The 14,580-nt window shown below is 39.9% G+C and overlaps 1 protein-coding gene across 3 annotated transcripts in view; it reads left to right on the top strand.

The window, feature by feature from the left end:
* Positions 1-13,625, top strand: part of LOC110847712 (calcitonin gene-related peptide type 1 receptor) — a 33,720-nt gene extending 20,095 nt beyond the window's left edge. For 2 of the 3 annotated variants that reach the window (XM_035850519.1, XM_035850520.1), the window contains exons 4-14: positions 9,125-9,277; positions 11,145-11,343; positions 11,415-11,448; positions 11,572-11,676; positions 11,755-11,839; positions 12,083-12,282; positions 12,354-12,439; positions 12,530-12,616; positions 12,695-12,778; positions 12,860-13,029; positions 13,093-13,625. In XM_035850519.1, the coding sequence (XP_035706412.1) occupies positions 9,125-9,277; positions 11,145-11,343; positions 11,415-11,448; positions 11,572-11,676; positions 11,755-11,839; positions 12,083-12,282; positions 12,354-12,439; positions 12,530-12,616; positions 12,695-12,778; positions 12,860-13,029; positions 13,093-13,277 (1,388 nt within the window). In that variant the 3' untranslated portion in view covers positions 13,278-13,625. The remainder of the gene's footprint in view (positions 1-9,124; positions 9,278-11,144; positions 11,344-11,414; positions 11,449-11,571; positions 11,677-11,754; positions 11,840-12,082; positions 12,283-12,353; positions 12,440-12,529; positions 12,617-12,694; positions 12,779-12,859; positions 13,030-13,092) is intronic. The other variant, XM_022094705.2, reaches the window with a different exon arrangement.
* The last annotated feature ends 955 nt before the right edge of the window (positions 13,626-14,580 follow it).

Raw genomic sequence — 14,580 nt, 5'->3', positions numbered from 1 at the left:
TTTGTTAACAATGATTAATAAGTACGCATGGAAAACTCATAAATAAAAAATTTCGCTGAGTTTCTTTCCGGTAGGAAGGGTACCCAGAATTGAGGCGACGTTTCCTCGTTGTAGAGTAATGCTTAAACGTTGTAATAAATAACTTGTGGCTCGTATTTCTCCTGTAATTGTTGTGATTCGTTGTCCAATATGTTGAATTAGTTTAATTCCATCTTCACCCCAAACTCCAATTGTTTCAGCAGCCACCGGGATGAAAATGAAACGATCCTCCAAGAAAGAGTATAGTGTCTTCTTCTTTTTCTCAGCTAACACGGCCGCAGCCCCAGGATGACCGGATGTGGAGGAGAGGTACGATGGGGCCAAGGTATCGACGCATGTGAAGTCCCAGACTAAAGCTTTTCCCCTTGACCATGGAATAAGTGTCATCCCATCAGCTCGTTTTCCGTCAGTTCGGCAACATCCCACTGGTTCTCTTATTGAGGGGACTTCTGCGGTACGAAGGGCACGAGAAATGACATCATTTGCGGCACTGTGTCTGGACCACCGCCCAGCGCTCTTTTTGCACGATAGGCCATGATAACCTCTTGAGGATACTTCGGCTCCACAGATGCATTTATGTGGTTGGCAAATTTCACAGCCGAGTCTGAGTGCGATGGCCACACGAAATTCTTCATTAGAGAGGTGGTTTCCAAGTTGTGGTGCTGGAAGTGTGTTAAGCCACGCTCCGACGTGCGGTTTGTCAAGAGCAAGTAGACGGGCCATGTCTTCTGGTGTTTTGGCGCCATCAAGAAGTGTCTTCCGGCGATGTTCAATTAAAGGAGCCTCCCAAATAGCTTGTTTTTTTCGTAATTGGGGTGGTGGTAGTTGGCGATAATCTGTGGACCAGAGCTCTTCACCTTCGGTTATGGCGTCGTCTTTTTCACGTATGTAGTCCGGAAGGAGGGACTCGAGATGTAGCAAACAGCTATGAGCGGACGCAAGAAAGCACGGAATCGCCGTGCTCACAGCATGTCTGGTTCCCAAACCTCCCTTACTGACTGGAAGAGACGACTGTATCCAAGACTCTGGGGATAGAAAACAGTTAGTGATTCCTTCCAAGACCAACTTGAGGGTGTTATCGTAAGCCAAAAGAGAGGCATGATTTCGCCAAGACGGTGCACATCGTAGGAAGTAAATTAGTCACGGAATTGATATGGAGGCTCGTAACAAGAAGAAAGCACTATGGGCGGAAAGTTGAAGGAGGCGGTTCCCAAATGCTGCTAGCTGGGAAATCTTCGACTCCATGACTCTCTCTATCGCTTCGTCGGTGAGAGGGGCACCCAGCAATGTAGCTACTTCTGGGGAAATAATTTTGATGCCAGGGGATACTTTGTGGAATTCGTCATATATGGCGTCGTGGGTATCGGGATCGCCTCCAAACACTCCTACCTCACATTTCTCATAGTTGAGATGGAGTCCCACGTCTTCGCCCACTGTTCTTATGGTGTCAAATGCATGTAGAACTTTCTCCGGGATGTCGGCGATTGTCGCGTCATCCAAATACCAGACATTGAATTCTGTCGTCACGGCTTCGATTATGGGTTGGATTACGAGGGAATACAGACCTGGACCAAGTGGGTCACCTTGTTGGACGCCGAGAAGGGAGGGGATGAGTATGTTCCTATAAAAAAGACTTGATGGATGTGCGTAAGCTTGATTGATAAAGGAGTAGATGGATGGAATTCTTTGCTTGATAATATGAAGAAGGGAATCGCGTCGTATTTCATTAAACGCGTTCCGGAAGTCTAATTTCAAAAAGGCTTTTGCAGTGTCGTGGGCGTGGCTCCAGTATCGACGGGCTGCATGAGCTCCAATTTCGGCTCCTCCTTTTATGCCGACACCAAGTTGATGGGGAGAAAAGTAGTCTACCAATTGCGGTGTAATGCGAGTGACCACAATTTTCGAAACAAGTCGACGCCATGTATTCCCAACAGCGATCGGTCTAATTCCTCCAGATTTCTTGTTGAGGGCGGTGAGCGAGGCTCCAAACAGTGTGGGGCAAACGACATCTGGGACCTTACCACAGAGGAGGACATCTGCAAAGCTACAAATTGTTTTCACTAGCTTCATCCCTGTCACCCGTAGATATCCCCACGAGGTCTTTTAAAATTTGAGGACGAAGTCCGTCTAAACCTCCGGCCGACCCTGGTGGGAACTGTCGGACGTACCGGTGGGATGAAATTGTGGCTAGAATTTCCTCTTCGGTTGCTTCTGCTGGGTGTTCATCCACGTCAGGCATAACTGGAAAATTCAATGGTTCGGGATGTGGAGGATGTTTGTCGAGTAAGGAGTCAATCGTGCTTTGATTATATGGAGCGACTGTGTCATCTGAGCATAAGAGACGGATGGCCCCTCGGATATCTCCGTCAGAAAGTTTTGCTTCCACTTTCTTTGAAATCATTTGTTGGGATTGCTGAGGTTTATGTATTGATGGACTTGGTTGTCGACCAGTGGGGATGGTGGTTGTGGGGTCGGTCTTCCATTTTGAAACTCTCATTTTGACCCACGATGTCAAGTTTGTCACTTTCTCAGATTTGGCTGGAACGGCGAGGACAGCATAAGGGAAGGTGAAGAGTTTGTTCCAACTTTCTGCATCATTTTTATTAATAACTTCTTCTAAAATGTTGGTAAGAGCTTCTGCGACAGATATTCGTGCCCCCTTTGGTACTCGCCGTAATGTTGGTACGGTCCCCTTGAGCTTTGATAACACGAAGCCCAAATCTTCATGATTTTGACGGGGTGGTTGTGAAGCGTCTGTCCAGCGAATCCCCTTATATGCGCTGTTTGTGGTTCCCCGAGCTCCTGGGCGACATGTAGTCGTCTGAGGAAAGAGTTTGAAAATATACTTCCCAAGAGTGGAAATGGCGACTCGTCCTTCTCCTTTTATTTCTACATGTTGAGTGTAGCGGAGTGAGACCTCGGCCTTGGCGATTTTGGATTCTGGATCCTCGACTAAATTTTCTTGGAGCCAAAGGCCTGCGGCGATAATGATGTCCTTTTTACTTATTCGGGTAGGATTGCTTGTTTCCGCTTGAACCGGATGATTAGTGGGGTCATCATTAGCTGTAGATGAAAGTTGTGAAGAGGTTGAGTTGAGAGAGATGCAAACTAGACAAATCCATTCTTCTTCAGGAATGACAACAACGCCTACACATTTTGAGTGAAACCACGATGTGCATTGTTCACAGAATATCCAGTTATCATCTTCAGTATCACTCGGTCCAGGGCAGGTAGGAATGGGACAGTGGAGATCATTTGTCATTTTCCTGCTTGACACTTTATCTTAATACAAGGTTGTATTAAGGTAAATACATACTTAGCAAAATTTTTTTCGTTGTTAGGTATTTGCCTCACTAAGAAAAAACTCGAACCAAAGTCAATAGAAACTGAAATCATCCAAGATTTATACAGTTTTGTGATAAACACGAAAGTCAGAGTGGCCACCCTACTCCTCATTAGTTTTCGAATGATAAGTTCTCACCACCACAACAAACAGGACATCACATCGTCACTTCAACCGCACATATTGTGGCAACAGACATCTGCCCCTCCCATCCATTAACGGTTGTCGATCATTCATGCCGTTTTTTAAAAGAGAAGTTGCTCTCTGTTGTCTGTGTGTTCATCAGTTTGCACACATGCTATGCAATGCTTTGGGCGAGTGTTATCTAGTGAAAATTTGTTATGAAAGGAAAACTGCTTCACATCGATTTCTTTCATATACAATACAATCGAATATGTTTGCCTGCTTTCCCTTGAACTTCTATTATGCAATAACTCACTGGAAGCATGGTGTTTGTATACATGTTCAGAAGTCCACAGTCATTATATTTTTACTCCTGACTGAAAAAGTCATCACTTTATTCTCCATCCATCAATCATTTTGCTGTATTTACATCCTTTCTGGTTTCACTTATTTATATATCCATCTTCCACAATTTCCGTAATTGCTCAACAAAACGGGGACATGTGACATGATGAGCTGATGTATGAACGTACGTGTATGCGTGGGATTATTTTATACGCGATATTCGTATATGACTCAATCCAGATTTATGGCTTCTTCATCTCCCAAGAGAATGGAGAGAGAAAGAGAGGATAACACAACAACGTAACTGACAACGTCAGAGGTAATTCTTGTAAATACTACACGGCTAAATGGTCTACTCTACTTTGTATGTTTCTCATGTCAGTTAGATGTGCGTCAGTCAAGTAAATAAAGTCAGTAGTGGTAAGCGGAGACGTTCCATTGGCTTGCGACCAGTACGTATCTGTGTACATAAGCACATATGTAGGTATAAATAGTTGGCCAAGTTTCACACGAACTTGAACAGCGTTTAGAATTTATTTTTTCATTTGGCGACTACAAAATAGCACGCAGGTAGCAGATCCGAAAGTCTCATAAAATATGGAGAAGACTAATAAGAATTTATGAAAGCAAAGAGTTGAATTGAATGCGTGAAAATGTATCCTGTTTTGTGCCGAGGAGGTCGTTTGCATGACCATTGTTGTTGGGAGATTGCTGTGCAGTGAGAAAATAAGTCTCATTTTCCGTTTGGACTTCACCTTCACTTGTAAAAGTAAACAAGCAGCATCCGGTACGGTTTTGCCTGGTGTGTTTGTTTGTTGGACAAAGTTCCTCTCTTACCCAAGCATCTCGCTTGTTTACTTGAGCTTGGGTGAAAATATAAAGGCTGAAATTCCAAGTCAATTCAGCAAGGTCTCTGCTGCAAGGTGGGGAAAATAGAATGGGTGGGACTGCTGGGTATTAGGTAGCATCGCAGGAAGGAAACCAAGTGTATAAGGATAGAGATGTTTGTTCGGCTAGTTAGCTGATGTCGTTGTGAAGTTGACATTAATGAATCGATCTGTAACTATGGGAACCAACAGGAAGGATGATTATATTTTCGAGTGGTTGCTACGAATAATCAATCCCACCCCGACTTAAATAGTTAATTCCCTCGTTATTATTAGACTGGACAATTCAATGCAAAATTATGAATAAAAATTGACACATTGTCACTTTCCTTTATAATTAAGTAAAGTAAAAGCATTATAAAGGTGACGAAAAAATGCTTCTACCATATAACATACTACTGATATTGTCCATTCAATTGTGAGAGAGACGACGGGTTAGCTCTCTGTCTGTTGAGCTTTCTCTGAACTTTCTCCACCAAAAGGATGTCAAACTTTTTACCCTGTACGACGACCACGGCCACCACGACTACCTTCGTCCCCTGGCATGAACTTCCGATAATTCTTCTTCTACTACTACTCCCATTTGTTTGGGTATCAAATTCCCCTTTGAATCATTCTTCCTTTGCTTGCTTACCTCTTTCTTCTCCAATGATCACACTGTCTTCTTCCTTTCCGTATAAACGATTTCTTCACGTAAAAAATCGTAATAACTTTAGGTGGGCATACAACAAATACATGGATCAACCCATTCTACTCAATACTGTTGTGTTTGAATTCAGCGTACTTTTATGTATACAGCAACGTCGTTAACTCATTCAATTTACCGTATCATCCAATTTCATACGGTAAAGGTCATTTATTATGGGATAAAACATATTTTCCTCGATTCCTTTGTGCCTGGACCAATATCATAGTTCTGAAACGGACATTTGAAACATTTCCTACAATTCATGCACCATTGGATTTGATATTTACTTGCTTTGTAAAATTGGATCCACTTTACAATTTCTTCAGAAATTGATTTAAATCCTGGACCAATTTTTATCTCAGCAAGCAGTCAGTCGCACTCGCTTTTTTTCGCTTCCTTTTCTACTCTCTCTCTCTCTCTCTGCTCTCGTGAAGTCTATAACTGTGTTTTATTGTGGCAAAGATCTTGATCCTGGACGGGGACATTACGGGTCAATTACGCCACTTTACGTTGCTTTCCCCTTTAGCCCGAGCACTTTATCATATCATCATCGTCCTCATCATAACGGTATCATGCGTGCATGTACGGGTCTCGGAGAGAGAGAAAGTTGGTTTATTTTATGAGCCGCTCTTCGCAAGGAGACAACCCAATGGCCCATTTTTATTTATTTCGTCAGCCTACCATCACCACCGCCAAGAACCAACCACTTTATCCTTCGTGTTCTTATTTTCTCTCTCAAATCTTATTCTTCTTCATCCCATCGTTCTACTTGTGTACACTGCTGAATGGAAATTCCTCCTCGTCCTACAAAGATTGCATCGGTTTTGTAATTCAACCTCGGATCATAGGACAACCCAAATATTGTATGCGTCTCAGGAGAAGCTCAGCTCGTCGTAGTAAATATATGCATACGTAAATGTCTACAAAATCTCGATTAACCATATGAAGGAAAGTGGAAACTTTGATGTCTTTATACTTTTACTCACTAAAATATTCCAATTTTCGTCATTTTAGGAACCGCGTAAAAAAATTATGGAGCAATAAGCAAAGTATGATTAAAAACTTGTGTAGTGTCAAAGTGTGGGCTGCTCTAATCTTTGGTAAATTTTGAAAATTGAACTGCCAAGACCAGTAAGACCAACATTTCCACAACATCACGACCATCCAACCGACGGCACGAACCACCCACTTATTTCCATGTAAATCTCCCATGGCTGGATTTTATTGCCCGTAAACTAAGCCATAAGAATCCCATCCTATTCGTGCTTCATAATAATAATCATGCATTCGCTCACATCACATCACATTATTCACCTCCTCATACTTCATGCTTTCTCTTCAGATATGTATGACGTCCTCCTTTAAAATAATCAATTTCAACGCCGTACAAAAAAAACTACCCACGCTAACCGTGGTGCATGCTCTTTTAGTTGTTCCAAAAAACGGTTGGGCTTATCCGCCGCTGGTTTTATTGTTGTGCAAGCAAGATTATGCCCTCGAGAAAAATTTGTTTTATTCCGACCTAGAATATTTTATTCTCATATTCTTTCATGTTTTGTAGCATTCATTCCCATGTACTTATTCCACTACACTTTTCCACCAACTCATTCCGGTGCATGTTTTTATTACGTACAACTTATTGTGACTGTTTAGTAGGCACATTTTTCATTTTCCTCACTCTCTGTAAATACATGTGGAATCTTTTACAATTATTTAGTACTATTTATTTCAAGGCGTTTGGAGTTTAGGGTACAAAGGACTGTCCATTTTAAGTACTTCCTTGGTCTGACGGAAGAAATGCTTTGTTTCCTCCTCTTTCGACCGAATGAGCAAGGTTGCTGTCTCGGTTTGCTCCTTTCCTGCTTGCTGCCTGTTGGTGTCAATTGTCACTGTCAACAGCAGCAGCAGCTCGGTGTCCATGTCCGCCCCAAGTGAATTATGGTGCCTTGTCATTCTTCCTCCAATACACTCGTGTCGCACACTTTCCCTCCAGCAGCAGCAAAATCCGGACAAGGACGAGAGGACGTTAGTTAGTACGATGCGAGGACTGCAGTGATACGAACTTTCTCTAAAGCAAGGGACGGGCATCGCAGCCTTTTATCTCAACGAACCGCTGGGGAATGTGGGATTCCTTCCTTTCTACTAAAATGAATTGCACTTTTTATTTTATTGTGTTGTTGCTCCACTTCCATTTGTAGGATGATATGGCTGGTTCAGGTGCAACTGTTGCAATTCATTAGTGCAGACGGTCTGTTTGCCCCTTAATTGAATGGGGAAATTAACCATAAGTTAGTTTAAAATAGTTTCTTATGTTGCCCCAGTGAATGTTTATGCAATTGTTGTGCGAGCAGCATAATAAATGGGAGCCATTTAGGGGGTGACACCACGGTTTGCAGACTGACTGCGCTTCTTCGTCCGGAGATGATTAAAGAACATAAATGACTAATTAGTAAAGTTTATGGTCGTGTTGTTCTGTTTCTTGAACACTGCTGTGGCAAAGACAGGAAATATAAATAAGTAAGCTGATCCTGGGGCATTGGCCAAATTTACGTTCAGTTCCTTGCCAAATTGATGCTATTGCTGCTCCATCATCCAGTCTGTGTTGATGAATTGTAAATTTTTCCTTAGCGAAATATCCTTGAGACGACCCCGAATAGATTTATATATTCATGATTCAAATTGAAATTGTGGATTTTACTCCAAGAAATGAGCTAGATTCCTTTACCCCGTGAGAAATGGGATAATCAATAGCAATTTGCAGCCTTGGAACTGACATGAACATGGAGTTGCAATTTGTCTTTTGCACAAAGTGAGAGTGACACCATTAGACTGTTGGGAAGCCTGGTGCCAAAAACTGTTCAAAATGCGCACTTTCCATGACATGGTCTATGTAGCAGTGGTAGAAGAATAGTTCCAAAATGCAGAAAAGCAGATCTTCTTCCGCACTGACTTGACTTTCTCACAGACCTTTTTCGCTAATCAGATCCCCACAAGTGAAGTTACTTACTTAAGAGTAAGAAGTGTCGGGAGAGAGAAAAAATGAAACTGATCACATCTCATCGCACTTTCTTAAAAAGTCAGAGAGAAGTTTGAGAGAGATTTCATCTTTTACGAGTTGTCATAAATGTCGCACGTATTCTAAGTGATACCGTACTCAAAAGCAAGGCATGTCACTGATACACACTTGGTTGCCTCGTTTGACTTGCGTGGCATTCTATAAGCTCTCGTAATTTTTCTTGATATCATCCACAGATTTTACTCAACTTTTAAACTTTCTTAGGCATTTAGAAGTATGTACATACATACGTAGTAAAAGTAAACGAGAGAGGTTTTTCAGGATTGCTGGGAAAAACTTGGCAATATTCATCGTATCGTATTAACCACGTGGTGAAAATTTATGCTCTAATTGCTTGACTTTCTCATGAATTTAAAACGACGTTAATATATACGAAGAGTAAGAGGGGAATAGGGTAAGATGTTAATTTGATCCTCTCTTCCTCGTCCCCTAAGTTCAAGTCAAGTCAAAAGTTCGAGAAATGAACCAAAACTGTTTGCTGTTTTCTTCATCCGAATAAATTTACAATTTAAATATCTAAAGTCAAACTCAAACTTGGAGAGTTACAAGTTACGAAAGGGTTGATTCAATTAATTATTATGGGAAATCAAAGTGAAATAAATGGTCTCATTTTATTCATACAGAATCATCCTGGGAGCTCGTTATTCCGGAACGGTCGACATGTCCGCCAACGTGGGATGGGTGGCAATGCTGGGACAGCACCCAAGCGGGGGTGACCGCGTCGAGTTTCTGCCCCCCGTACATCTATTTCCTTACGGAGCCACCTACTTGCACGAGTAAGTAATTGTTAGTAGCAATAGAATTGGTATACTATTCGTACGTAATATAGTAAAATCTAAGGTTGGTGTGACCAAGAATTGTTGACAGCACTGCGTTCGCATGAAAACGAGAAGAAAGTCAGGAAAATGAAGTCCGTAATGAAAATGGACTTTCTTTATTTTCTCAGCACCAACTCAATCTTTTTTTTCTTCTTTCAACTGTCAACTTCTTGAGAAAAAGTGTGAACTGTTGCTCGACCAGAGTTGGCTTTTGTCAACAATTTGTTGGAAAATAATACAACTCGGCACTTACCACCATCCGGCGTGGTTTGGTGACTCGAGTGGAGGAGGAGGTTTGTTTTTGTTGTGTCGAGAGTTGACCGAATACTTGGATTGTGTAATACTCAATAATGTACCGCGTAGACATCACGTCATCTTGTTGATTTTGACGCGATGCACTTATCAAACTTTATGAAAATGGAAAAACTTGTATCATAAAGTTATCATTGACAAGGCGAACAAGATATAAGTGTGATGTCTTGTACTTATATATTTATTATCTGTTCTGGCGCTACATACATATACGGCTTGTCCATTTTCTAATTGAATTGGAAACTGGAAACCCTTATAACTTTCTCTCAATCACGCAACAAAATCCAATCGAGGACAGATTGTCTACCAACTGTCGTTCAAGCTATGTACATACATACAGACAGACACACTTTACCTTTGCTCAATAGTCACCATTCAATGGTCGAGAAAGAAGCCTTTCTTTCCTTCATTTTCTAGTTTCTTCGTGAAACAGAAAATACATGGGTTACTTACATAATAGACACGACGGATAGAAGAGTTGATAGTAAGTACATAACGTTGATAGAAATTGTGAGCAATAGATTTTCTTGGTATTATGGATGACCTATAAATACCACCGCCCACCAACAATCACCAAGCCACAATCTATGTAAGCTCATCAGTGTGGGGGACATCCTTATTTATTTCTTGGATTAATCCCTCATCCTCCCTCCTCCGTGATGACTCTTTTATGATGACATTTAAGTCGGTTTAACTCTTTGTATTCAATTCTATTTCTGTTTGTATGTACACTGGACCTGACAGGATTTTTCCATTTCCACACAGAAAAAGCCAAAAAGGACTACATATGTATTTGAAGCATGATTTAGAAACTGTTCTAGTCAAGAACGCTAAGGAGGAGAACCTCTCACCCTCTTGCACTCACAGATTTTGATTACCTGGAATATCTGGAACTTTTGCTATACCTAGGATGTGACATATGTATGAGCTGAGCACTGTACCCGATTATGTATATGGGACATTAGCTTCAAATGCATGTTCTTTGAGAGTGAGTTGAAATCGTCATTATTTCTCAACAACGAGTACCCAAGATTGAAATAAATTGGCGTTAGAGTGTCAAGGACTGGTTCAGGAGTTTGACTCCAGCCCATCATCGCAAACTTGAGCCGTTACATAATTTATAGCAGTTTGAATACCAAGATTGCAAAAATAGGACCAAATTCCAAAGGAGAATCAAAATCTTGAGTGCAAAGGTATGATCCTCTCCTACGTAATAGGTAGTACAAAGCGCAAGCTCATCAATTCCTGATCGCACCATGTCAGAAATATTAGATAATAAGATGAAACTTTATCCGCAAACGTATATCACTAAACATTTTGCAAAGTTGTGTGAAAACTTTGCAATTATTGGAACAAGTTTTTTCTCCAAAATACTTGATAATCCAATAAATCTTTCCTGACATAGGTGCCTATTTATACTAAAATCGATTCCATCATCGATGCGCATAAAGTTAAAATACTTCGTGTCCAAATGGAAGTTCTGATTTTATACATGCATCTTAAAAATGTTTAGTCCCTGTGGAGAAAGAATGCACCTCAAGTGCACATTGGCTCCGGAAGAACAACGGAACTGGGGATGAATGGACAGACTACCAGATTTGCGGTTCTGCTACCGTTTCCCTGCAGCTGAGAAGGACCTATGTTCTCATATCGGCTTACGCCTTGTCCATCGTCGCCATTATTCCTGCCCTTTGTATCTTCTTTGCATACAAGTAACAAAAATTGCAAAACATAAACTTCCGAATATTATGCATTTGTTGTGACGTTTTTGCCTTTGTTTCAGACAACTTCGTGTCCACCGGATCATCCTACATCGGGTGAGTATGCACAATTTATTACTTCCATATTTTGACAAAATGATTCGATTCTAAAAATGAATGTTCCAGCTTTTACTAAATCTTGTAAATGTGAAAAGTAAACCATATGCTGTTTTTATTTAGAACTTGTTCATCTCCATGCTGTTGAACGGCGTGCTTGTAATCCTGTTCAAGACGGTTGTTATGTTGAACGAAATTCAGCACAAGGGCAGCTCCATAGTAGAAGAAGTACTATTGCATACTCTTAAAGTATAATATAATAAGTATATGGCAGTGTCCTAATAAATTTTATTTTTGATTATACAGAATAGCATCAGCTGCCGGCTCCTTTTGATCCTGACTAAATACTCGAGAATGACCAACTACATGATGATGTTTTGCGAAGGATACTGAAAGTTTTTTAAAGATTTTTTCCATACACAAATATATATACTAATTCTTATGGCAATTTGAAGACACTATTTTACTGAAATTTGCATGTGCAAAACTGGTGACTGGAGCTAGCTTTTTATGATTGTATTCATTGTTTTATGATGACGAAGTCTGTTTAAAAAACGATCACATCAAAACAAGTAGTGTTTAGATGAAAAATTTAGTAAATCTAATTTTAATAAGTATTTCTTTTAACTTGTAGATCTGCATAAATTAATTGCTGCTGCATTCGCCGAGCAGAAGTCGTTGATTGTATTTCATCTGCTTGGATGGGTGTTTCCAATTTTCCCAACGGTCATTTACACCGTGTACCGCATTGGCTGGGCGAATTCGAATTGCTGGGTAGTGCCAGAAGAAGCATGGGAATGGGTACTAAACGGACCCAGCCTTCTCTCTCTCATTGTGCGTAAAAATATGCAGCAGAGTTTAATTTAATGGGCAGTAATCTTGAAAATTATTTCCGCACATTGCAGGTAAACGCCCTCTTTCTCATCAATATTATTCGTGTCCTTGTCACAAAATTAAGGGCAACACATGCCCAAGAGCCAAGTCAGTACAGGTATGTACAGCACTCAAACTAATGCTAAATACATGTTTCACTAACTTTATAAAGTTTGCTAAAATTCTGTATCATTTTCAATTCTTTTAGGAAAGCAGTCCGAGCAACACTCGTCCTCCTCCCACTTTTTGGACTGCACTTCCTCGTCACAATATATCGACCTCCCACATCAACAGGGTACAAATAAAATTGTCAAAATTTTACATCAAACATTTTCAGTTTTATATTATCTGTCTTGCCAATTATTTGCTTTAGGGTTTGCCTCTGGACGGAAATTTATTTTTATGCAAATGATATATTAGATGGCATTCAAGGGTTTATGGTGGCCCTTATCTTTTGGTGAGTAGAACAACGATATTTGAATACAAATTTTAGTGTCACTTAAAAACGAGAACTCATCTGCTATCCGATATGTTTCAGTTACTTTAACGGAGAGGTGTCGACTCTTCTAAAAAGGAGCTGGATGCGTTTTAAGGAGACTTATCTGGGTGCCGAGGGTTCCAATACTCGTAACAGGAGGCATGGGTCCTTTGGTAGGAGCGTGGTCTCTACACATGTCTACTCTTCGGGTAGACTGCATGCAATAAAATGTATACAAGTATCAATTTTATAAATGGTTGTATGACCCTTGTGACTTATTTTTACCTTTGCAGTGCCGCCGTCCCCAGAAACGAACTGCATGTCAGTCATGGACGTGGGAGGTGGTGTGAACTCTAATAATTCCCCAAACTTGTTAAATGCCAATAACGCCAACAATTTATTGGCCGTAAATGGGAACAACAAAGCGGTCAACTTGATGGTAACCACTAAAAGTGGGGTGGAGTCCTCTTGTGTGTAAGAGGACGAGGCTTCTTCAACGTTTGAGATTTGCCTGATATTACGATTATGAAATGCATAGCATAGTAATTTCAGGAAACAAGAAATTACTTTATATTACCCGTACAGATATATTTATGTGCGTACTGATAATAGTGATAATTTACTCGTTGCTTACGATTATTTTAGTGATTAAGGTGAGTGACAAGAGTCAAAAGGGCTCCTACATATGTACATACATATATTATTGATAAAATTGTACTTTATAAATTTTGTGTCTATTATGACGTCTTGTTTCGCTCTGCCAGCTTAAATGAATGTGCTACAAATGTTTAACAAATTAATAAAATTGGAATCGTTGTATGTTTTATATATTTGCCACAAAATGTTGTTTCTTACATATAAATAGGTGATGCGAAAATCAATTTTGCGACATAGTTTTTGTAACATCAGTGCAAGATCTATAAAACTCTAAAACCTCTGTATGCTTAACTCTGCATTGAAAATTTGAGTCATTTTAACCTGCTATGCAAAACTGAAAACCGCTGAGGAAATGAATAGGTCAATTTAAATTGTTACAAATTGTTTAAAATTTTTGTATTAAATGGCTTGAAACTATGAATGATTCATACTCATGTATACATGCATACTCATTACTTCTCTTGCAGTATTCTCTAAAAATCTATCACGGTATAGTTGAACTGGTAATAACAGTTGATTATTTTTTACTTGGGTTATTCATTTGGCTTGCTTTTCTTATTGATCCCATCTCTATCCTTCAAAAATGTCAGGGCTTTTTGCACGGACGGCGACTCAGGCACGCGTGCATAAGTACATTGAATTACATTAAAAGAATTAAAGGTTGAGTATATAAAAAATTAGCTTACGCACTTTGACCCCTTATAAATAGTCCTATAAATGCGCATATACATAATAAATATGAAATATCACTACACTGATTTGTGCGTTGCTTTTTTAAAAAGAATTATTAGAAATAGAAATGTATTACTTCAATCTAAAACAAATTCAGATGATAATTTATGCACTGATTCTTGTAATTGGATGTTCAGTTCAACGACAGCGTTTTCGTCTTTTTGCGTATGATTGTTAAATTTTCTATTGTTTCATTAATGATTGTGTATAACGTACTAAGTAACGTAAGCACATGCGTCAACGTCAAGAAAATGGTTCAATATCGAAATTTCCCGTGGGATTAATTATTGGACGATACTCTATCCAGATATTCTATTTTCCATCCCACTTACGTCCGTACCTGGTGTACAATTCAATCACGCACAATAATCAATAAATGATTTCGTTATTCG

The sequence above is a fragment of the Folsomia candida genome, unplaced genomic scaffold (assembly GCF_002217175.1).
Source record: "Folsomia candida strain VU population unplaced genomic scaffold, ASM221717v1 Fcan01_Sc003, whole genome shotgun sequence".
NCBI classification, from domain to species: Eukaryota; Metazoa; Arthropoda; class Collembola; order Entomobryomorpha; family Isotomidae; genus Folsomia; species Folsomia candida.
The sequence above is the reverse complement of the archived record's forward strand: the minus strand, read 5'-3'. Positions and strand labels throughout refer to the sequence as shown.